The sequence below is a fragment of the Chiloscyllium plagiosum genome, unplaced genomic scaffold (assembly GCF_037043375.1).
Source record: "Chiloscyllium plagiosum isolate Xiang-an unplaced genomic scaffold, Cpla_swu_hap1 HiC_scaffold_42, whole genome shotgun sequence".
Classification (NCBI taxonomy): domain Eukaryota; kingdom Metazoa; phylum Chordata; class Chondrichthyes; order Orectolobiformes; family Hemiscylliidae; genus Chiloscyllium; species Chiloscyllium plagiosum.
Window position 1 is genome coordinate 83,670,265 of NW_028270180.1, and position 26,013 is coordinate 83,696,277.

General features: G+C 45.4%; 1 protein-coding gene across 1 annotated transcript; it reads right to left on the minus strand.

Moving 5' to 3' along the window:
- Positions 1–17,824: 17,824 nt before the first annotated feature.
- On the minus strand, positions 17,825–19,953 carry LOC148137969 (beta-1,3-galactosyl-O-glycosyl-glycoprotein beta-1,6-N-acetylglucosaminyltransferase 3-like). Its single transcript, XM_087982130.1, has 2 exons — positions 19,867–19,953; positions 17,825–18,361 (listed from the first exon to the last, which is right to left on the minus strand). Exons 1-2 carry the CDS (start codon positions 19,951–19,953, stop codon positions 17,825–17,827), a joined length of 624 nt encoding a protein of 207 aa, XP_087838256.1.
- Between the last annotated feature and the right edge of the window lie 6,060 nt (positions 19,954–26,013).

Consider the following 26,013-nt stretch of genomic DNA (forward strand, 5'->3'; position numbering starts at 1 on the left):
CATGGAATATTGTGTGCAGTTTTGGTCTCCAAATTTGAGGAAAGACATTCTGGCTATTGAGGGAGTGCAGCTTGGATTCACGAGGTCAATTCCCGGAATGGCGGGACTATCTTACTTGAAAGATTGGAGCGACTGGGCTTGTAAACCCTTGAGTTTAGAAGGCTGAGAGGGGATCTGATTGAGCCGTATAAGATTATTAAAGGATTGAACACTCTGGAGGCAGGAAGCATGTTTCCGCTGATGGGTGAGTCCCGAACCAGAGGACACAGTTTAAAAATAATGGGTAGGCCATTTAGAAAAAAGTTGAGGAGAACCGTCTTCATCCAGAGAGTGGTGGGTGTGTGGAATGCTCTGCCCCAGAAGGCTGTGGAGGCCAAGTATCTGGATACTTTCAAGAAAGAGTTGGATAGAGCTCTTAAGGATAGTGGAATCAAGGGTTTTGGGGATAAGCAGGAACAGGATACTGATTGAGGATAATCAGCCATGACCATAATGAATGGTGGTGCTGGCTCGACGGGCAGAATGGCCTACTCCTGCACCTATTGTCTATATTATGTCAGATGACAATAACTTATTCAAAGACATGAATTTTAAGGGGTATCTTAAACAGGAGAAGGACCTGTTTACTCGGCATTATGATACTGGCCAAAGGAAAGTGCAGCCTCTCAACGTGCACTAGCCGTTACCTCATGGCTGTGGTGACAGCAGATCTATTTATTATAATCACAGAGGTTATTCTGTGGCAGATTCAATGTATTAATTTCCCCTGTCTTTCCTGGATCTCACCACTATGTGTAGTGTTCACAATGCTCTGATTCATTCAGCCAAAAACTGTTCTGTCTGGTTGATAGTTACCTCCTCCTTTGATCGATGTAATTGTCATCTGTTTCCAGAACGTGGATACACAGTAATGCGCCAAGAAAAATGCAGCTGTCGTCCTCTGAATAACATGCATTCTGGTCTATTTTTAAAAACATCCCCTTCTACTATAGATACGAACTGACAGAGGTAATTGCCAATTGTTTCTGTTATCCAAAGCAGAATTATTTTTCTGTGCCCGTTGGGTGGGATTTGACTGTTTTGATTGGGTTTTAATGCCCTTGGTTCCATACACTTTAATTCTGTCGCTCAGTACTGACAGTGAGACATATTTTTGTGACAAGTCGGGCCCATCAGAGACTGAAGGGCCATAGCAAAGGAGAGAATCCCGGTGACCCAGAGGTGGAAAGCAGAAGAAAGTCTGTGATTTTACTTTTGTTGTTATCCGACATTTTCATCATTCTGTGGTCGGTGCAAGAATTATAGAATTCTTTTATTATAACATTCGGGGAACATACCTGAGACATTACAACAGTTCAGAATTTATATTTGCAATGGTTGGCGTTTCACTGGTGAATTTAAATTGCTGCATAAACACTCAGTTCAAGTTCAGACTGCAAGTCAAAGAAATGAAGTATCCTGTCATATTAATTATCCAATTAATAAATAAACAAAATATCTGAGAGTAGTCTAGAGAACCCAGTATATACATCGCATGAATGAAAAAAAACTCACAAAGGCTATTGCGAATAACTAGAACCCAAGCATTGAACCTTATAATACCCAGTGCCATTACCTTCCACTCCAAACAATATACGTTTTGTTTGCTATGAATTCTCAATTCAAGTCAGTGTATTATCCCGATCCCATTTGCTTTGTGTTGCAAACTAACTTTTCATGTGGGACTTTGTCAAAAGATTTCTGAAAATCTAAATACCCATGTCCACTAGATCTCCCTTATCTATTCTCTGAGATAATACCAACTTAACAAAATTATTTGAGGAAGTGACAAAGTTGATTGATGAGAGAAGGGCTGTAGATGTCATATACGTGGACTTCAATAAGGCGTTTGATAAGGTTCCCCAAGGCAGGCTGATGGAGAAAGTGAAGTTGCATGGGATCCAGGGTGTACTAGCTAGGTGGATAGAGAATTGGCTGGACAACAGGAGACTGTGAGTAATAGTGGAACGGAGTTTCTCAAAATGAAGAACTATGACCAGTGGTGGAGTAGCAGTTAGTGAAGGGGACTGTCAGAGAATGCAGCAGATTATGGATAGATTGGAGAGTTGGGCAGAGAAATGGCAGATGGAGTTCAGTCTAGGCAAATGCGAGGTGATGCATTTTGGAAGACCCAGTTCTCAAGCAAACTATACAGTAAATTAGAATCCCTACAGTGTAGAAACAGGCCATTTGGCCCAACAAGTCCACACCAACCCAGTCCCCTACACCAATTAGTCTAGACTTCCCCTATCTAATGCACCTTGCTTACATATCCCCAAACACGATGTGTAATTTAGCAAGGTCAATTCACCTAACCTGCACATCTTTGGACTTAAGCCCTGAGGAAATTGACATACGGAGAGATCTGCATGTTCAGGCCCATATTTCCCTGAAGGTGGCAATGCAGGTCAATAGAGTGGTCAAGAAGGCATACAGCATGCTTTCCTACATCGGATGGGGTATTGAGTACAAGATTTGTCAGGTCATGTATAGGACTTTGGTTTGGCCACATTTGGAATACAGCATACAGTTTTGGTTGCGACATTACCAGAAGGATGTGGATGCTTTGGAGAGGGTGCAGAGGAGATTCACCAGGATGTTGCCTGGTATGGAGGGTGCTAGCTATAAAGAGAGGTTGAGTAGAATAAGATTATTTTCATTAAAAAGATGGAGTTTGAGGGGGGGGATCCTGACTGAGGTCGACAAAACCATGAGAGGTATAGACAGGGTGGATAGCAAGAAGCTTTTTTTTTTACCAGGGTGGGGGACTTAATTACTAGGGGTCACAAGTTCAAGGTGAGATGGGAAAGGGTTAAGGGAAATATGCGTGGAAAGTTCTTTACGCAAGGAGGAGGGAGAGATGGAAATGATAGCGTTGTTTAAGATGTATCTAGACAGCTACAGAATGGCCAGGGGACAGAGGGATATAGATCATTGGAAAATAGGTGACGGGTTTTAATTGAGGATCTGGATCAGCAGAAGCTTGGAGGGCTGAAAGGCCTGTTCCTGTGCTGTAATTTTCTTTGTTCTTTTTTGTTTGCGTGGTTTTGTCAGAGGGACAAAATGCATCACAAGTGTGATGAAATTTTTCGAGGAAGTGACCAGGTCTTTGGAGGAGAGTAGGGCAATTGATGTAGTTTATATGGATTTTAGCAAAGCCTTTGACAAGATTATATTCAATTCCCTACAGTATAGAAACAGGCCATGCAGGCCAACAAGTCCACACTCAAAAGGTTAGCCCCCCAGACCCATTCCCCGACCTTTACCCCTGCCTAATGCACCTATCTCTATGGGCAATTTAGCATGGCCAATTCACCTAACCTGCACACCTTTGGACTGTGGGAGGAAAACAAGCACCCAGAGGAAACCCGCACAGACACAGGGAGAATGTGTAAACTCCACACAGACAGTCACCCAAGTCTGGAATCGAACCCAGGGCCCTAGTGCTGTGAGGCAGCAGTGCTAAGCACTGAGTCACTGAACTGTCCCAAAGCCACACATAGGAGATTAACAACTAAAGTAAAAACACATGGAATTCAGAATAAATTAGCAAATTGACTCAGTCAGAGGAAGCAGAGGCAAAGCTGAAAGAAGACTGTTAGTGTAATTGGAGACTGGTATCCAGTGGGATCAATTTTGCATCTTTTATTGTTTGTGATATTCATAAATGATAATAAAGAGTGTGTGTGTGTATGTCTGCATATGGGAGGAGAAAGTAAGGGCTGCAGATGCTGGAGATCAGAGCTGAAAATGTGTTGCTGGAAAAGCGCAGCAGGTCAGGCAGCATCCAAGGAACAGGAGAATCGACGTTTCGGGCATAAGCCCTTCTTCAGGATTCCTGAAGAAGGGCTTATGCCCGAAACGTCGATTCTCCTGCTCCTTGGATGCTGCCTGACCTGCTGCGCTTTTCCAGCAACACATTTTCAGCTATGTCTGCATATGTGTGTGTGTTCATGTATGTGAGTGAATGTGTGTGTTGTTGGGGGTGGGGGTGGGGGTGGTTGGGGATATTAAGTAAGTTTGTGATGACACAAATATTGACTGGGTGGTTGGCAGTGAGGAAAATATTCTAAGGCTACAAACAAAAATAGGTAGATTGGTCAAACAGGCAGATCAACGGCAGATAAAATTTAATCCTGATAAACCTGACGTGATACATTTTGCCAGAAGTTGCAAGACAAGGCAGTACTCAGTGAATGGGAGGACACCAGGCTGCATAAAGCAACTAAAAGATCTTAAGGTGCTTGTTAACAGATCTCTGAAGGTGGCAGGACTGGCTAATAGGGTAGTTAAGAAGGCGTAGATGATATAGTCAAGATGTAGGTTATAAGAGCAGGGAAGTGCTGATGGACTTTGATTAGGCCATAGTTGGACTATTGTGTTTAGTTCTGGTCACCGCAGCATGGGAAGGATGTGTTTGCATTGGAGGGAGTGCAAAGGAGGTTCAGCAGAATGTTGCTTAGACTGTAGCAATTTAGCTGTGAAGAGGGAGGCTGGATAAACTCGGGTTGCTTCACTAAGAACAGAGATTGGAGTATCTATGAAGACCATAGACAGGGTGAATAGAAAGCAGTTGTTCCCCTTCGTCAAAGGGCCTATAACGGGGTGGTGTAATTTTAAGCTGAAAGGCAGGAGGTTCAGAGGGGACATGAGGAAAATTCTTCCCACCTAGAGGTTGGTAAGGGACCTGAAATTGAAATCGGAAACCTCAGAAAAGTACTTGGAAGAGCACTTGAAATGTCATAACATTCAAGGCTATGGGCCAAGTGGTAGAAAATGGGACTGATGTAGATTTAGTGCCATTTTGGTGGGACAAAAATGATGGTCCAAAGGGCCTCTCCTGTTCGATGTGATTCTGTTATTTGAGAATTCTGAGGATAAGGATCTGAATTTGTTCCTGTTTATCTTTGTATTTGTTTTAAGAAAGTATTACCTAGTGTGATTTCGAGCAGTTGTTGTAGTCAGCATCAGCTTTTGGTTCTGTACCAGAGTGCTTATTCCCAGATAGAATTTCCTAAATGGGTTGCAAAACTGAATTTAAAAATGTGTTGCTGGAAAAGCGCAGCAGGTCAGGCAGCATCAAAGGAGAAGGAGATTCGACGTTTCGGGCATAAGCCCTTCTTCTGGAATGAGGAGGGTGTACCAAGCAGGCTAAGATAAAAGGTAGGGAGGAGGGCCTTGGGGGAGGGGTTGGGAATGTGATAGGTGGAAGGAGGCTAAGGTGAGGGTGATAGGTTGGAGAGGGGGTGGGGGCGGAGAGATCGGGAAGATGATTGCAGGTCAAGAAGGCGGTGCTGAGTCTGAGGGTTGGGACTGAGAAAAGGTGGGGGGAGGGGAAATGAGGAAGCTGGAGAAATCTGCATTCATCCCTTGTGGTTGGAGAGTTTCTCCAGCTTCCTCATTTCCCCTCCCCCTTTTCTCAGTCCCACCCCCTCTCCGGCCTATCACACTCACCTTAACCTCCTTCCACCTATCGCATTCCCAACACCCCTCCCCCAAGTCCCTCCTCCCTGCCTTTTATCTTAGCCTGCCTGGCACACCCTCCTCATTTCTGAAGAAGGGCTTATGCCCGAAACGTCGATTTTCCTTCTCCTTTGATGCTGCCTGACCTGCTGCGCTTTTCCAGCAACACATTTTTAAGCTCTGATCTCCAGCATCTGCAGTCCTCACTTTCTCCTAGTGCAAAACTGAATTAACAAGAAAAGCAGTGGGATAACAGTACTTAGTAAAACAGCTTTCAGGGTGTTCTAGAACATGAGGTATTGATTGGCTGACTAGCCTCAGCAAAATAAAGGTCATCGCTGAAAAGAATATTGAAAGATATTTCAATATTGATGGGACTGATAGTGTGTGAAATCTGCAAGTCTTATTGTTTGAATACAAGTTGGAATTAGCATGTGAGACCTAATAGGATCAAATTAATCCAGTCTTTGGATATCACATCATTAAAATAAACCTGCTGTCATTCAATGATTTTAAAAATAATGAGATACCAGACAAGATAAAATAGTCTCTGAAACTGTCTCTTCTTCAATTTTGAGATCATTCTCCAATTCTGAGACATTGCCAGCAGCAGGAAGGGAGAGGTTATTTCACAAACAACAACATGTACTTTCGAAGGCTAGTTATCTTGAAAGTATGCTACATCATCCTTCACATTGTTAGTATGCCTAGTAAATCTTGTAACAACTTAAGTTATATAAATCTCTACATTTCCACTGTACGCCTGATATGCCAGATGACAGTATGCTCACTAACTGAGTTTAAAGTGAATAGTTTCAGATAGGAGGCTCCTGAGTAATATGCAGTATTGTGGGTTTCTCTATGCTGTACAGAATGTGTATACACTGAGGCCACATTGATGGAATTTGGCTGAGCACTGACCCTATCTGGTCAAGAAAGTGTTCAGCAAGATGGTCTTTCCCTGTAGTAGTTTAAAGCCTGCTATTTCTCAGATGGATTTTGTAATGACCCACTTCTCAATGACACCTGGTGTTTCCCATTACTTGATGGAAAGAGATGTTGTTAGTGGATCTTGCTCAGGCAGCTTGCTCCAAATGGGAGCCCAGCTACAATATTAGCAAAAGGTGAGTTGAGCAGGTCATTATGGAGTGATAACTGATGGTGAGCACAGATGGCATTGACTATCTACGTGTTTTCATCAATCAGTGGATGTGTGGGGACACAGTATTTGTGAGGACAGCTCACTGGGAGCGGTGTTAAGCACAGGGTTCCATTTATGATGTGTATTGTTGAATTATTTGTTTTTCAAAAAGACGTGTGAGTTATGCTATTTGTAGAAAGAGGCATAGTGCTGTGGTGCACAGTTTAACAGGACAAACACTGAGATCTGGAGTGTTGTGGTAGCAGCTGTCCCACAGAGGATCAAACAACTTTGTCAAACAGGATGTTTCCCATCTTGCCCTTTGTTGCTGTTATCCTTTGATGTTCACCAAACGATAATGGTCTATGTGAAGATACTCCCATGTACATTTGCTTGGGATTGTTATTTCATTTTAGGCTATTAATTTGCATAAGTATTTATTATTTTGTTGGTACTGACATTTTAGAGATAAATGCCCGGATATATTTTTAGACCAATTCACTGTGAGGCCATAGTGTTACACCTTGATGCAGTAATCCATCAACTTTGTGAAATCTCTGTTATTGGACCTGGTCCAGAGGCCTCACCACTGTGGAAATTGTTTGGTCCAAAAGGATTTTTCACAGGTGAAAGCCAAGTTGGTTTATGGTGACTGACGTGTGATTTTGGATATTTGATATTTTTGTGCTGCTCCAAGGCTCCAATTAGGATCAAGAACATTTGGCCCGACAGAGTGGAAGTCAGTGCTGCTATTGTGTATTCCTGATGAAGAGCTTATGCTCAAAATGTTGATTCTCCTGCTCCTCGGATGCTGCCTGACCTGCTGTGCTTTTCCAGCACCACACTCTTTAATTTTAATCTCCAGCATCTGCAGTGCTTTCTCTCTGTTGTGCCCTCCAGTTGAACTGAAATTCAACATTGAGAGACTCGTGAGTTGGAAACTGTAAATGGATCACCAGTTGATTCATAGTCCATCAGTTGCACACTGCTAAAAGAATATGAATCATCTGTCAACCGTGATTTACATGATGCTCTTTGCATCATGGTGTGGGACATCATTGCACCAATTGTCATATGGGATGTCTGTCCAAGCAGTGATGGTGATTCACACCACAGAGGCAGATTTATATAGATATATAAATTCCAACCATTATAATTGCTGTAGTACAAGTCAGTTCAAGATCTTGCTGGGCAATTTTAGCCAATCTGCTTCTTAGAATTTTTATTGCATCTTCCTTGCATTCTGGGTGATTGGAAAGGAGGTGAGTGGGAATGACTGCTCGCCCGTGTTCACTTTATGGGTAGTTGTTCATGACTAGACCCTTTGCTGGTTGGGGATGGCTATTCAGGGAACTGACCTCACATAGGGCAGTTTAGTATGTTCAGCTCCTGTTTGGATGACAGTTCTGAGGTAGGGCCACTTAAATTGAAACATTACCTCTGATTTCTCTCCACCAATGCTGCCAGACCTGCTGAGCTTTTCCAGCAACTTTTGTTTTTGTTTTTGATTTACAACATCCTCAGTTCTTTCAGTTTTTATTTGTCATTTTTCATGTTGTTTGAATCACTGTGTGAAAGTGAGGTGATTTATTGAAGATCACATTTAGGTGCTGAATAACCCCAGACTGCTTTGTGGTTATTCATGGTTGGAAAGTATATCAGGGTGGGAGTAAGGTAGTATTGAAAGGACTTGTTATTGCCAGCTAACAATTGAAAGTTTATAAATGTTTGCAGTAACAACAACACTGAGCTGAACATTCCCCCAGTACATTGTATATGTCAGGGTAGCTGCTGGCACAGCATGTTTTACATCAAGGGAGTAATGCAGTGGATCAGACTTTTTTGATGGAATAACAACCTGTTACTTCAATTCCAAAAAGGTTCACTCGAAGAAAATGCTGTTGATGCTTGTGCAATGGCATGGGGTGTTCAGCAGAGGGTATCATTTTAAACACAAGACAGAGAGAAAGAGAAAGAGGGAATTAACCCCCAAAACAAAAGACACTCCATTGGACAGAGACACAGACACAGAGATTACTCACAAATATACAACACACTGATACATTCCCAGGCTGAAGCAAACCTCATGGGAGAGAGGGAATATGAGACACCATCAAGAGAGCTGGGACTAACTGGAATATGAGTATCACCACTTCAGTCTGTCCATGTCTTAACTTCTGTTTGTTCCTGTCTGACTTTTCCTCTCTCTCTGTGTCCTTTTGTCTGCCTCCCTCTTTCTATCTCCCTCTCACTGTCCTTCTCTTTCTCTCTGTCTCCATCTTTCTATTTCTCTCTCTCTTCCCTATCTCTCCCTCTGCCCTTCTCTCTCTCTCTCTCCCTCTCTGAGATTCTCCAGCTCTCCCGTCTCTGTTCTTCGCTTGCTCTCCTCCTCCTCGATCTCTCTATTCTCTCTCTGTTCCTGTTTCTTCATCCCCACTCTTCCTCTCTTCTCTCTGTCACTTATTCCCTCTGTCTCTTTTTCTCTCATTCTCTCTTTCACCCTGTCTTTTTCTCTTAGATCTGAAAGTGCCCACACAATATTGCATCCCCCTATTCTGTTCCCATTTTACTCCCCTCCCAAATGTTTGCCCTTCCCCAATTATTTTGCCCTCCCAAATATATTCCTCATCAAATGTGTACCCTCACAAATATTTTGCTGTTCCCCCATATCATGCTGAGCCCCACTCCCTGGTGTAGAGATTAATGAGTTTGTCTGGACTAACTGGCCTGTAGCTGACTGCTTTCGTGCACAGCAAGATCACAGTCCCAGAATTATGGAAGCTTCACATCACATAGATAATCCTTTCAGCCCATCATGCCTCCCTACCACCACAACCACCAACAACCCCCCATCCTCCCACCACACCCCCCATTAAATAATCCTGCTGCTGTCCAGCTACTCAGGCCTTGCCCCGAATGGCATTGTTAATCCCCCACCTGGGGAGACCGCTCTTCCGCCCTGTCTCATACTCTGCCTCTTTGTCCTCTCACCCCTCCATCTCTCTCTCTCTCCTACAACAGCCCCTTCATCCCCTCAAGCCCCATCAAACACTCCCCCTCTCCCTGGCTCTCTCTCACCACCTCCTTGCTTTCCATTCCTCTGCTCAAGAACTCAGGGGCATGGCTACTCCGCCTCCCCTCACAGACTCACAACCCCTGGGCTGAAGGACATGGTGAGTATGTTCAGAGACTAACTGGTCTTTTGACTGACTGCTGTAATGCACAGCAAGATTCCAGTCTGCAGCCAACCAATCACACATTCAATGAGAAAGGTACTTTATGCCCCTTCCACTCATCCCTCCACCCCCTGGCCTGGTTTGGACAACAGTGAGGGTAAAACCTGGGAGAGACAGGGGAAATGTGTATCCTACTGCATTAACTGCATTTGGGAAGTCCAAATCTTCCCAATCCCCCTTCCCTGCAACTGGGACAGAGCAGAGGGGCCAGGGAGAAAGAGGGAGAGAAAATGCATTGAGAGAAAAAGAGAAGAACCAACAGATAGAGAGAGGGAGAGAGAATGAGATAATGACAGTCAGAGGGAGGGAATGAGAGAAAGAGAGTTCAAGGGAGGAAGAGATCGCAAGTGAAAATCCCAAGGACAGAAACAAGATGTCAGGCTAATAAAAGCAAGTATATTATCTCCATTCTTTATCTACCTTCAGAGACTGGTGTACATTCACCCCAAATCTCTCTAATTGTCAATGCTTCCCAGGGTCCTGTTGTTCATCGTGTATTTCCTTGTCTTGTTTGTCCTGCTCATGTGCATTACATCACCTCACCTCATTACTGCTGTTTCCTCGACATGAAGGATTACTTTCTGTTTCGAGACTTATTGTTAAGTTTCACCATTTTATCATGAAATTCAGTGGCACTGCTATTACTGAGTCCCCTTTATCCATATTCTCTGGGAGTGAGGGACAACTGGGGGGGTATATGGGCCAAACACAGGCAAATGGGACTATTTAACAGTGAAAACTGAGTGGCATCGTCAAATTGGGACGAAAAGCCTGTTTCCATGCTGTAGACCTCTAGGACTCTATAAAACCTTCACAATCACAGCTCCATCTCCCTCTGCTTGACAGTGACTATACCCACACCCCAATGCTCACCAGCTGCTACTGAAATTTTCCACCGAATCTTGTTGAAACAAGGAAGACTCCACATCACTCCCATTTTATTTCAGAATTCCAGGAATTGCTTTTCTTGAGCCAATGTAATGTCTCATGTGTTTTGCTTTATCCTTTATAGAGGTGAGAGAAATACACCACACTGTAATATCGAGTCCAAATAGTTGGCAACTTTTTGATCCTTTGATCACACAAATACTCAGACACCAGCCCTGCATTATCTCAGTGATCAGAGCTACTTCTTTCCATCTGAAATGAACTGATTATCCATAATCTAAGAATGAAATAAATGATTAATAACCAACCAATTAATAAAGTTAAAATTTCAGAATCATTTCTTTTTTTCCAACTGAAATGCACACATTTTGAGATCAAACTGTAGCAGCTTCACTGTAACAAATGGGTGTAAGTGGTGGGGAGAGAGAATCAAATGAGCTGCTGCACACACAAACAGTACTGTAGGAAACTAAGGTGTTGATATTTGGGGAATAATTAAATTGTGATGTAGTTGGACTGGGGGAACCTCACTGGACTTATAATGCAGTGACCCAGGATACAAATAGCGCAATTGGCAGAATTTAATCTCAAATAATTAATCCACCTGGAATTGAAAGTTAGTTTCATAGTCCCATTGCAGAACCAAACACCAATTACTATAAATACACATCTGCTTCACTCATGTCCTTCACCAAAGGGAATCTGGGAATCTTACCTGGTCTGGCCCAGAAGTGTTTTCAGAAGACATTAAATAGTTCTGACTGATATATAATGCATGGTTAAAGCTGTATGTTTCAGACATGAGTGAGCAATGAAAACAGGAATGCTATTCGGTTTCAGCTTCGACATTGAAATTGGTAACACACACAATGAACACAGTAAAGTACTTCTTCCTAACAACTGGTAGCAGGACAGACATGGTCTCAGTTGTTTTTGCTGATTATTACATAACTTCACTCCTAATTGTTGATTGCCCTTTAAACACCACCTCAAAGACGTGCTTCAAATGGCAAAGACGGAGAACAGATTCTGACTGGGGAGCATCAGATTCGCAGTAGCAACACTAGGGACCAAATTCGTCAATTCGTGAGGAGATGGTCAACCAGACTAGACCTGAAACTCGCATGAAGGGAACCAGTAAGAGAGAACAACTTACTTGTGTCCCGCTCCTCCAATAGATGGAGCCTAGAAAGAGAGAGAAGAGCAGTCTGGCAGACAAAGGGATGAATAATTGTGAGGCAGGGAGAAAGACAAGCTGATCATGGAGCTACAGGTGAAAATGGAGTTGGCTGTGCCTGAAGCAGCCCATGTCATGACCAGGGCCTGGGTTGTGGAGGGTCGATACTAACTTAATGGGCCAAATGGTCTCTTTCTGCAGTGTAGGGATTCTATGATCTTTGATAAGTTGAGTGATGATCACAGATAAGTACCTAATGCAATTAATCATGAAAGCAAACATTAAAAGTTAGAGCTACATAAACCCTGTTAATTGAGCTAAACGTTGAACTGGGAACTGAACTGAACTGCATTGCCAAAGAATCATCAATCTTGGAGAGATGGCACATGAAGATTACCAGGACGGTACCAGAGCTGGAGGACTTTATGTAAATTTGTTCCCAAATAGGAACATCATTGGTTGGGCTGGCATTATTTTCCTTCCCCAATTGCCTAGAAGGTAGTTAAAGGTCAAGCACATTGCTGTGGGTCTGGAGTCACATGTAAGCCAGACCAGGTCAAATGGCAAATTTCCTTACCTAAAGCACATGAGTGTATCAGACGGGTTTTCACAACAATGTTTTAATGGGGAAGACTCCTTCCTTTTCCACTGAAATTGAATTCAATTCCCACCATCTGCCATGATAGGATTCAAACTCATGTCCCCAGAACATTGACTCGAATTTTTCTGCCCTTACCCAGTCCCTTCCCACTTCCATCTGTGATTCCTCTGATGCCTTACTTTGGTTCTGGATGCTGCCAGGTTTATAGTGTTGTCAATCACAGGGACCCTGTTTCCAAAACTCATTCAACTTTCACGACAGAATAATCTCAATCCTTGTGCTCCTCATGTTGTGGCTCAGACTGGGAACACTTCACAGTTCCCATCTTCATATCCCGCAGTTTGACCTACATAGCTGTCCCACAGCGACAAATCACCTTTGGGTGTAGAAGGATGGACTGGGCAAGGAATGGGAATTTTAATCAGTCACTAAGTTAGCTTGGAAATATCTGCTGCACATTATATTCCATCTGCTAATTCCTTCCTCACTCAATGAAGTTGCCCATATCTTTGGTCCACAGCCTTCTCTCCCACTCACTGTAGATCTTTTCAGTGAACCTTGAAACATTACATTTGTTCCCTTCAGCTACTCATTGCTATCAATTGTAAGTGCCTGTGTCTTTAGCAGTGACCCTTCAGGCAGCCCCACATGGTACTAACTCGAAGAAAGTGAGGACTGCAGATGCTGGAGACCAGAATTGAAAAGTGTGGTGCTGATAAAGCGCAGCAGGCCAGGCAGCATCTGTGGAGCAGAAGAATCGACGTTTCGGACATAAGCCCTTCTTCAGGAATGAGGCTAATTTGCCAAGTGGGCTGAGATAAAAGGTTGGGGGGGAATTTGGAGGAGGGGTGCTGGGAATACGATAGGTGGAAGGAGGTGAGGGCGAGGGTGATAGGCCGGAAAAGGGGTGGGGGCGGAGAGATCGGGAAGAAGATTGCAGGTCAAGAGGGCGGCGCTGAATCCGGGGTTTGGGACTGAGATAAGGTGCAGGGAGGGAAATGAGGAAGCTGGAGAAATCTACATTCATCCCGTGTGGTTGGAGGGTTCCTAGGCAGAAGATGAGGCGCTCTTCCTCCAGGCGTCGTGTGGCCAAGGTCTGGCAATGGAGGAGCCCAAGGACCTGCATGTCCTTCGCGGAGTAGGAGGGGGAGTTAAAGTATTCAGTCACGGGGTGGTTGGGTTGGTCGGTGCGGGTGTCCCAGAGGTGTTCCCTGAAACGTTCCGCCAATGGATATGGAAGGATCCATTGGGGCCTTGGAGGGAGGCCTGTCTCCCCAATGTAGAGGAGACCACATCGGATGCAGCGGATACAGTAAATGATGTGTGTGGAGGTGCAGGTGAATTTGCAATGGATATGGAAGGATCCATTGGGGCCTTGGAGGGAGGTGAGGGGGGAGGTGTGGGCGCAAGTTTTGCACTTTTTGTGGTTGCAGGGGAAGTGGAGTGGAGATTGGGCTCGTGGAGGGTGTGGACCTGACGAGGGAGTTGCGGAGGGAGTGGTCTCTCCGGAATGCTGATAGGGGTGCGGAGGGAAATATATCCCTGGTGGTGGGGTCTGTTTGGAGGTAGCGGAAATGACGGAGGATGGTACATGTATCTGGAGGTTGGTGGGGTGGAAGGTGAGGACCAGTGGGGTTCTGTCCTGGTGGCGATTGGAGGGGCAGGGTTCAAGGGCGGAGGTGCAGGAAGTGGAGGAGATGCGGTGGAGAGCATCGTCAACCACGTCGGAGGGGAAATTGCGGTCTTTGAAGAAGGAGGCCATTTGGGCTGTTCGGTAGTGGAATTGGTCCTCCTGGGGGCAGATGCGGTGGAGGCGAAGGAATTGGGAATATGGGAGGCATTTTTACAGGGGGCATGGTGGGAGGAGGTGTAATCTAGGTAGCTGTGGGAGTCGGTCGGTTTGTAGTAAATGTCTGTGTTGAGTCGGTCGCCCGAGATAGAAATGGAGAGGTCTAGGAAGGGGAGGGAGGAGTCTGAGACGGTGCAGGTAAATTTGAGGCTGGGGTGGTACTAGCTCACCAAGCTGGAAATGACCTTGTTTACTGCCCACCAGCTAGTCCTCCACCCTCCAGGGCACAGCAAACACTGTGACATTCATGGTACAGTCTCTCTTAACATCGCAATGGTGTCACGAACCCACAGAAAACCCACAGAAAGCAGAGATGAGGGAGGGAGGCAGAGAAGTGAGGGGCAAAGAGAGAGAGAGAGAGACACACACACAAGGAGAGAAATAGGAGACAGAAGAGGAGAGACAGACACACTGTCTATGCCTGTGAGGGCTCACTGGGCTGAATACATCCCTAAATGATGAAACAAAATTCAGAGACAGATCTCTGGTCAATGACAGTGTGGGGATGGCATTTCAAACCCATGGCCAAAGGAACAATGATGGGAACAATGTCAAGGTGAGTACTTCCTCTGTACCTAACACCATTCTGTCCCTGTCCTGGGAGTGTTTGAATAGGATGGAGTGGAGGGAGATTTACTCTTATCAATCCCAGGATTGTTCCTGTCCTGGATGTATACAGTTGGCATTACATGTGGTATTACAGAGGCAACATTTCTCTTTGTATATCTTCTGCTGTCATTGCCCTGTCAATTTTGGTGCGAGATGGATAAAATGGAGATGTCTGAGTCCTTGAAGTATGAAGCAAGCTCCATTAAACAATCCCTGGATGTTAGACTAACACGGGACATTCACACACATAGGTCAGCTTTCGTCATTTGTACAGAAACCACCCCGAACCCCTTGATTAGATTCCAGTCTGAAACTCACTCCCGCATATCTGGTATTCTTTATACAAACCACCCCGAGACCCTCAATTAGATGTGGATATTATTGCAGTGTTCTGATTTCTGTTCATTAAACAGCCATAATCATTCTCATTCAGTCCCATTTAGTTCCCATTTCTACAAGTATATTCTATCTCATTTGTTTTCTTTTTGACTGTTTTCATTTTTATTTGCATCCAAATGATATCCAGTGTCACTATTTCTGGTGTTAGTGTCTATAGTTAAAACATCTGACATCGCAATGTCCAGCATTACACTGTCCAGTGTCACAGTCTGATCTCACAGTATCTCGTGATAATGTCCAGAGTGACAGTGTTGTAACCAGGGTGACAGTGTCAAGCATTGGAGATTCCGGACTGACAGTGTCATACAGGGAGTGTCAATTTCCAGAGTTATTGTGCCCGGACGTACGGTGTCCGGACTGACAGTGTCATACAGGGAGTGGCAATGTCCAGAGTTATTGTGCCAGAGGTACGGTATCCGGCGTGACAGTGTCATACAGAGAGTGACAATGTCCACAGTTATTGGGCCTGGAGGTACGGTGTCCAGAGTGACACAGGAAAATGAAGCTGAACCAAAACCAGCCTCCTGATCACTGGATTTGCAACACAGTGACATTCAACCATTCAATGACCCTCAAAATCGTTCAATTGTTCCTTACCAGAATTTACAAATAACAGATCTTGGATATCAAGTTTATAAATTAATAAATTGTTAATTTCTGTTTATGTCACTTTAGCAGAACACAGACGATCATAAACCCATGCACTCCTCCAATTCGCACACCAGCAGACAATTAAGAGATAAACTTGTTTATTATTTTAATTTGCCAGTTGATAACAGTTTCAATGATAAATAGTAGGCCATCATGAAATCCTTTGATGATGGGTTGTATTACAGGCACAAGAAGTGTACACCATGTTTGAACTTAAAGTCACCAGTCAATGCGAACAAATTCTGCAGACCTGTGGAGACTAACACTCATTCCCGAAGACTCACATTTGACCTTTTAACCAGTTAACATCTGGGGAAATAACTAGACAAAGTCAAACCAAAAAGAAGACCAGACCAGTCCAGCAACTTCCAAAGAAGCACTTCCTCCAAGCCCAAAATCCAGTCAGAGCTCACTCACTCATGGTTTTTGCTTTTTTCTCACTATTCTCTGTGGTTACCTGCCTGGAAGCATTCCTCTTCCTGACTGACCCATTCAATATCCATCCAGCTGTCAGTCCCTGAGCAGAACTACATCTCGGTGCTGAAGCGTCTGCTGTGTTCAGAGAGCAGTAATTCACCTGCATTATCTTTCCTGGCCAGACCCTAACAGCAAACATCAGTCTTTTATCTCTCCAGTTTTTTTTAAGAAGAACGAGCCACTGTTCAAAGTTCAATTCTCAATTTGGACTCACAGTTCCAAACCAAAATGAGAAAAATAAAAAAATAGAGATGGTCACAACACTGGTCTTGCAGTGTCCAGCTGTACAGTGCCCACTCGTGCAGTGTTCCAGTAATGCAGTGCTCACTCGTGCAGTGTTCCAGTAATGCAGTGTCCACTCGTGCAGTGTTGCAGTAATGCAGTGCTCACTCGTGCAGTGTTCCAGTAGTGCAGTGCCCACTCGTGCAGTGTTCCAGTAATGCAGTGCCCACTCGTGCAGTGTTCCAGTAATGCAGTGCCCACTCGTGCAGTGTTGAGTATTATTGGTGGATGTGTCCCTGTGAGACTGGGCACAAATAACCCCATCGACCTGTGGCCAACCACTTCAACTCCCCCTCCCACTCCACAATGACACTTCCTGCACCACCAAATCCAAGCTATCTGACGACTGGAGGAAGAACACCTCATCTTCTGCCTTGGGACCCTCAACCACATGGCATCAACATTGACATCACTAGTTTCCAAATCTCTCCTCTCCCCCCACCTCATCCCAGATCCAACCTTCCAAGTCAGCTCTCCCCTCTTGACCTGTCCATCTTCCTTCCTAACTATATGTTCGACCTTCCCCACTGACCAATCACAATCACCCCCCAGCTGGATTTACCGAGCACCTTCCCAGCTACCTTCCCCAAAAGCCCCACCCTCACTCTATTTATCTCCCAATCCCCTTATTCCCCCACATTCCTGATGAAGGGCTTATACCTGAAACATCGGTTCTCCTGCTCCTTGGATGCTGCCTGACCTGCTGTGCTTTTCCAGCACCACACATTTTGACTCTCACAATAACTAATGTTACAGTGCTAAGTCTCACAGTGCCCAGTGTTACAGTGGATAGTATTAAGGTATCCAATCTCCACAGTGCCCAACACTATAGTGCCCAGCCTCACACTGTCTAGTGTTACAGTGGCCATGTTACAGCATGCAGTCTCACTGTGCCTGGCCTTCACAGCAGCCAGTGTTATAGTATACAGTCTCACAGTGCCCAGTTTCACAGTGCCCAGTCTCTCAGTGTTTCCGATGTCTCACCCACCACCCCGACCACCATCACTGAGGTTTACTCTGTCCCAACCTCCAACCCAGCCCCAGTTTTACCAAGTGTCCTGTTTCGGAGATATTCCTCCATGCACTGTACTGCCGTGTTGTCCATGTTGGGGTCAAATGTATTTGCAAAGAAACATCTCTGGCGGACCACCCATTGTAGATCTCCTGCCCCATACACACAAACCAAGTGGCGATACCTTCCTGTGCAGGGAGGGTATAGGGCACCCCTCTCAATGTCACCAGCCTCAAAGGACCACTTTACTGCCCGGCCAAGTGTCCTGGTGGCTCCTTGGGTGTATGGGATGGAGCCGGGTAGATTGGGCATTCTGTGCAGGGTAGCCCACACATGCTCGTCCGGGCTGTAGGTATCCTCCGACCACTTGAGGAAGGCCTGGATCTCGGCACTGTCAAACACATGGCCGACAAACTCTCTGGAGGCCATGAAGTAGGCACTGCCCACGAAGATGGAGGTGCTGATGTTTGGCTGGTCTTTCAGTTGCGCCGTCCAGACGACTTGGTCGAGGATATCATGGTGGTATTGCCAACGTTTCTAAAAGGCAAGCACAAGAGAGAGTGAGAGAGACGAGAAAGTAGAAATGATAGCTTTTCAACTTCGCCTATGGCTTTTTCCCTCCCCAACTCCTCTGCACTCTCCTCGCCCCCAGCTCCAGCAAGATCCATGCACACTCCTTCTCTCAGTTACTCACCTTACAGTGGAGAACAAGGCCATTCAGCCCCTCAGGCCTTTCTCACTCCTATTGCCTAGTGCCAGTCACCTGCCTATTTCCCCATATCCCTGCCTCTCAAACCATCTCCCAATGCTCATTCGCTGAGCAAACATAAAATTCATCCTCAAATTCTCCCAGTGGATCTAGCTCCAAAAATACACTTCAAGCTGTACCCTCTGGTCATAAAGGTTGAGAGCACCAGAAAAATAAATCCTTCAGCCCATCGTGTCTGCGCTGGCAAAACAGGCTCCTTGCTACTCCAGTCTCATTTTTCCAGCACTGGGAACATTGTCTTTCATGCCTCACCAGTGCAATGGAGACACTTTCCTGTGGTCATCAACTCCTGGAATGGAACTTGAACACAGAGCTTTTGCCTTAGAGAGAAGAACATGGTGTGCAGGGATATAGTTCTTTGAAAGTTGCATTGCAGATAGACAGGGTGGTGAAGTAGGTATTTGATACCTTTACCTTCATTGGTCAGTGCATTGAGTATAGGAGTTGGGATGTAATATTGCAGCTGTAACAGAGATGGATAGAGCTCTGAAAGATAGTGGAATCAAGGGTTATGGGGATAAGGCAGGAACAGGATACTGATTGTGGATGATTAGCCATGATCATAATGAATGGTGGTGCTGGCTCGAAGGGCCAAATGGCCTACTCCTGCACCTATTGTCTATAAGTAGGAGTATCTTTGACTATCTCTGATATGCCTTTGCCATTACCAAGTGTGATCTATTGTCTGTCAAGGACATTGGTGAGACCATTTTTAAAATACTGCATACAATTCTGGTCGCCCTTCGAAAGAAAGGATGTTGTTAAACTTGAGAGGGTGCAGAAAAGATTTACCAGGATGTTGCCAAGATTGGAGGGTTTGAGCTACAGTAAGAGGTTGAATAGGCTAGGGCTATTTTCCCTGGAGTGTCGGATGCTGAGGGGTACCCTTACAGAAGTTCATAAAATCAGGAGGAGCATGGATAGATGTTGAAATGATCAGCCGGATGATAGTACACTTCACACAGCTTACTTAATCACATACATGCAAGAAGACTCAACCAGCCGGATCAAAGCCCACCCTTGCCTGGAGAGTCTGAAACAGGCAGTTGCAATCACACTTTTACACACAAATCGGCGTTCTCCTTTCACGAATTACATTTTGATTCCAAGCCTTAGCAACACAACTGATCAATCAGATCCTGATCTAGGTACGTGACGTTTAGCATTAGATCATTGACCTTAAACTTCTACAACACCTGTTGAGTGTTGTTTCGGTCTTCCTGTCTTCTCATTTAACTGGAGCCAGTTTCAGTAAGCTAGCTAGCTTACGTACGTGCTTGGCTGCACTTTTCTGTTGCTGATCAGAGTTGTTTAGCTGACCTCCTTTTCTGTTCTTGCCCCATTTTGATTCCTTCCACATCGGCTGTATAGCCAAAGGTCTTTTCCCGAGGGTGGGGGAGTCCAAAACTAGAAGCATAGGTATAAGGTGAGAGGGGAAAGACCTGAGGAGTTACTTTTTCATGCAATGGGTGATGTGTGCTTGGAATGAGCTACCAAGAGGTGGTGGAGGCGGCTGGTACAATGACAATATTCAAAAGGCATCTAGATGTGTACATGATTAGGAATAGGTTAGAGAGGTATGTGCCAAAGGCTGGCAAATGGGACTAGGTCAGATTGGGATGACTGGTCAGCGCAGACTGGTTGAACTGAATGGTCTGTTCCATACTGTATGATGTTATGACTCCGTGCTCTCTGGTTATTGAGGTTTAGAGCACCAAAATAATAAGTTTCCCTTCAGCTCATCGTGTCTGCACTGGTCAAAAAGACAAGCTCCGAGCTATTCTCATCCCATTTTGCAGCACTTGGCCCATACCCTTGAGTGTCTCACAATAGCAATGAAGACACCTTCCTATGGCCATCAGCTCCTGGAGTAGGACTTGAATCCAAAGCTCCTCCCTCAGAGTGAAGAACACCACACATTAGATTCTCTACAGTGTCCCATCAACCACCTTATCATGTCCCCTCAGAGAAACTTATACATTTCAAAAAGATCTCTCAGATTTCCAAACTTAAATGTGTAAAAGCCAATTTGTTCAACCTTCCTTCATAAGATAAACCCTTCATCCCAGGAAAAAGGCAGGTGAAACTTGCTGTCAATGTAATTATTTTATGTTTTAAATGAGAGAAAAATGTACAGACTGATTCTGATGTGGTCTCATCAAGGCCTTATATGGCACTCTCTCCACCCCTCAGGCCTGGAAATGGGCTCTACATTTTGAAGAAAAATGTCTGTACTAATAGACTCTGGACTAGAAAGGACTCTGTTTGTTGGTAATTAACTGTCATATGGTTTGTTGGGCTTATCACCTGCACTGTCTTGCATGTCCCTGGGTCTGGCAGGTCTTACTGTGAGCTGGGAGGCTCATGGGTCGTCCTGAAAGCTGTCACCCCAAGAGCCGGCGAGTGGGTAGGCCATCCTGTGAACTTGAAGGTTGGTAGGCTGTCCCGAAAGCCGAATGGTGGGTAGGCCACCCTGATGACAGTCTCCCTGAGAGCTAGATGGTGGGTAGACCGTTCTGAGCACTGTCATCCTGAAAAGGGGTAATCGGGACTGGCTGTCCTAGAGGTGGTCGAAAGCTGTGTCAGAGCAGCCGAGAGCCAGAAAGCGCGTAGGGGCGGGCTAAGATCCAGAAGGCTTGTGGGCTGCCCTGCACGCTGTCGTCCCAGGGAAGGGGACAGGCTGTCCTAGAGGTGGCCGAAAGGTGTGCCAGGATAGGCCACTGGCCAGATGGTGCATCGGGGTGGGTGAGAGCCCAATGATACGTAGGGGCAGACCGAGAGCTAGAAGGTGTGCAGCCGTCCTCAGCGCTGTCACTCCAGGTGGGTACTGGGGCGGACAGTCCTAGAGGTGGTCGAAAGGTGTGTCAGGGCGGACCGAGAGCCGGAAGGCGCGTAGGAGCAGGCTGCCTTCGAGTGGTCGGAAGGTGGGAGGGACGGGGGCTTGCTGGGTCTATATTGTCTGCACTTTTTAATGTAACAGGATTGCCTTATGCATAAATGTCATTGTTGCTGTCTTTTGATATTTGAAATTGGGATTTGTGGTTTGTCCTCAATTCCCTGTAAACTGGTTGAACAGTAGGGCTTGAGGCCTAGCTTTGCTGCTCCTCTCCCTTGTAAAATTGCTGTTGTATACAGCTGTAAATGTTAACTGTTGTGCTGTAACCTCTTTTTTGTACTTGTTAATAAAATATAAAAAACAGGGGAATGCTCCTCTCCCTTGTAAAATTGCTATCTCTTGTATACAGTTGTAAATGTTAACTGTTTTTGTAAACTATTTTGTAACTGTTTAATAAAATTTATAAACAGGAGATTCAGCGGTCTTCTCAATTTAGGGGACCTACTCTGTGCTGACTGGGTCACAGTCAGTGTGTTACTGTTGGTTTCTGCTTGTTTTTTGTATGGGGGAAACCTGATTCCTGAACTGGCTGAATTATTTAGCCAGTTTGTTAACTGGCATTCCTTTAGGGAGGACTGATTGTTAAACTCCTGATGTACATATTGTGTTTCAGGTGTAACTCAGTTCTCATTAGGCGATTGTTGTTTCACTGACTGGTTACAGTCTGTGTGTTATTCTTTTCTTCACTTTTGAGAAAAGGACAATGTTAATTTTGTGGTAGGGCTTAGCCCTTGGATACTAGTTTTCTTTGTTTTTTGTATGTGCCCTCACTGTTTTTGGTGTTTGGACTGAGCCCTTGTGGAAGACATACATTTTACCAGAGGAGCTGTTCCTGTGGGGAGGCCTAGCCCTGAGACTGGGCCTCTGAAGATTGAACATCTGTGTGTGTGCTGGGAGGTGAGCACTTGCTGAATCCTGGAGTTTGGGGGAAGACTTCCCTTCAGGAGTGGACCAAAACCCCTGTGAGTTAACCACCTTTACAATGTACTGTGTTCCTGTGAGTGGGCCTGGCTCTCCAAGGATGTACCAGGACACCTTGGGACTGAACACCTGTGTACTGTGGGGTGTGCATTTGCTGTCTTTGGGAGTGGACTCTGCCCTTGATTGTAGACCCTGTTTTTAGCAGTGGACTCTATTTCTGAGAACACATGTTGTAAACTGGAGTGGACTCTGTTCCTGAGAACTCTATTTTTTTGAAGACTCTATATTTGGTCTCTGTGTACCAGAAAGGACTCTGTTTGTTCACAATTAACTCTATTGTGTTTCTTGTTGAGCTTATCACCTACACTGTCTTGTGTGTTCCTGGGTCTGGCAGGCCTTACTGTGAGCTGGGACATTCATGGGTCGTCCTGAAAGCTGTCACCCTGAGAATCAGAGGGAGGGTAGGCCACCCTGATGCCAGTTGCCCCTAGAGCCAGTAAGTGGGTAGGACATTCTGAGCGCTGTCATCCTGAGAAGGGGTGATCTGGATGGGCTGTCCTTGAGGTGGTCGGAAGGTGTCTCAGAGCAGCAAGAGCCAGAAGGCGCATAGGGGCAGGCTGAGATCCGGAAGGCTTGCACGCTGTTGTCCCTGGGAAGGGGACGGGCTGTCCTAGAGGTGCCGGAAGGTGTGTCGGGATAGTCCACTGGCCGGACAGTGCATTGGGGTGATGAGAGCCCAGTGGTAAGTAGGGGCAGACAGAGAGCCAGAAGCCTTCCTCAGCACTGCCACCCCGGGTGGGTAACGGGGCGGGCTGTCCTAGAGATGGTCGAAAGATGTGTCAGGGCGGACCGAGAGCCAGAAGGTATGTAGGGGCGGGCTGCCTTAGAGCGGCTGGAAGGTGGGAGGGATTGGGGTGGGGGTGAGGGAGGAGACTTGCTGGCTTTTTGAGGGTCTGTATTGTATGCGCTGTTTCTTACACAAGTGGAGACTGTCTCATATGTATGAATGTCATTGTTACTGTTTGTAATGATTGAAACTGGGATTTGAGGTTTGTCCTCATTTCCCTGAAAACCGGTTGAATGTCAGGGTTTGGGGATTGGCTTTGTCATTCCCCTCCCTTGTAAAATTGCTGTTTCTCTGTATACAGCTGTAAATGAAATTGTATAAACTGTGAATTGTTTAATAAAATATAAATAAACAGGACTGTCTGTTTCCTTTCTTCCTGGTGATGGAATATAAATTGTGAGGAGCAATTACAAATGTTGTCTGCGAAAATCACAAAGCTGAATCATGAAAGAGGAAGAGGAGTGTAGGTTAAGCTAGATATGCTTGTCCAAACAGTTATAAGCATCTGTTTCCCGCTTCTGCAAAAACAAAAACCACAATCAAGAGGTCATAAGGCTCAGTGTGGATGAAGAATGAGAGGAAATGTTGCTTTAGCAAGCAAGGAAGCAGATGGCAGTGAAGGAGGATATGCGCTAACAATAGACCACAGAGGGATGTGGTGAAATGGCCAAGCAAAACCTGTACTGTTACGTACAAGGCCAGATAAGGCAAGAGATAAACAAGAGGAATGGGCACTGGGTTTAGAGTAGTGGGAGGAGGGAAAGAAAAATTTAATTGTATCAAGGTTTTGTACTGTGCGCCTACCTTATAGTCACCACTCTTGCAAGAGTATATCAGATGATATTGCTGCTGCAGATCTTGTCTTGGACTGAAATTATTGAAGTGAGTGGGTTCTATTTCCCACATAAATTAAGATTTACACACTTGTTTTTCACTGCATCTGACACCTACACATGACATGGGTACTCGGGGAAAAATAAGCATGACTGCTGTCGGGTGGTAGTGGAAGAAAAATAAACAGGCACGTCAAGGATCTGCTCACTGAGCTGGCTCTAGGGGAGCTGGATCAGCATATGAAGGACTCTTCAATCCTCTTGAGAGGAGACTGACTTCAAAACAGCCTCAGTGTGTCTTATGTGCTGCTGTTGGTGTCTTCCTACTGAGGAGTTTATTTTTAATTTTTTTTTCATAGTTTGTTGTGATTTGTTTTCTGGGGTTTCTGCTTATTTCTGTTAATTTGAAGCTGTGCTCAGCTGCACAGGCAGCTACTACCACCACTGCTGCTACAGTCTGGTCCAGCTCCTGCTACTGAAGCCTAGGCCTCGCCTGCACCCCTGCTGCTGCTGCCTAGGCCTACCTACACCTGGAGACGACTTCGACTGCTACTCCTGAGGCTGCTTCTGAAAAAAAAATAAACAGGACGATCAGATGTTCTGTTCACTCTGAGCTGGCTCTGAGGAAGCTGGATCTGTGTCAAGGACTCCATGTGTAAACAAAAGGGTGAGTTGGTGACTGGATAATGGCCTCTGTGAAGTTATTCCTGATGTCGGGGTTTCCTGCTCCTCGAATGCTGCCTGACCTGCTATGCTCTTCCAACACTGTTCTAATTTTGACTGTAATCTCCAGCATCTGCAGTACCCACTTACAGTCATAGAGATGTACAGCATGGAAACAGATCCTTCGGTCTGACCAGATATCCCGACCCAATCCAGTTCCACCTGCCAGCACCCGGCCCATATCCCTCCAAACCCTTCCTATTCATATACCCATCCAAATGCCTCTTAAATGTTGCAATTGTACCAGCCTCCACCACATCCTCTGGCAGCTCATTCCATACACGTACCATACTCTCCATGAAAATGTTGCTCCTCGGGTCTCTTTTATATCTTTTCCCTCTCACCCGAAACCTATGCGCTCTAGTTCTGGACTCCCTGACCCCAGGGAAAAGACTTTGTCGATTTATCCTATCCATGCCCCTCATAATTTTGTAAACCACTATAAGGTCACCCCTCAGCCTCCGACACTCCAGGGAAAATAGCCTCAGCCTGTTCAGCCTCTCCCTATAGCTCAAATCCTCCAACCCTGGCAACATCCTTGTAAATCATTTTGGAATCCTTTCAAGTTTCACAACATCTTTCCAATAGGAAGGAGACCTGAATTGCACGCAATATTACAACAGTGGCCTAACCAATGTCCTGTACAGTCGCAACATGACCTCCCAACTCCTGTACTCCATACTCTGATCAATAAAGGAGCGTATACCAAACACTGCCTTCACTATCCTATTTACCTGCGACTCCGCTTTCAAGGATGTATGAACCTGCACTCCAAGGTCTCTTTTTTCAGCAACACTCCCGAGGACCTTACCATTAAGTGTATAAGTCCTGCTATGGTTTGCTTTCCCAAAATGCAGCACCTCGCATTTATCTGAATTAAACTCCATCTGCCACTTCGCAGCCCATTGGCCCATCTGGTCCAGATCTTGTTGTAATCTGAGGTAACCCTCTTCGCTGTCCACTACACCTTTAATTTTGGTGTCATCTGTCAACTTACTAACTGTACCTCTTTTGCTCGCATCCAAATCATTTATGTAAATGACAAAAAGTAGAGGGCCCAGCACCGATCCTTGTGGCACTCCACTGGTCACAGGCCTCCAGTCTGAAAAACAACCCTCCACCACCACCCTGTGTCTTCTACCTTTTGAGCCAGTTCTGTATCCAAATGGCTAGTTCTCCCTGTATTCCATGAGATCTAAC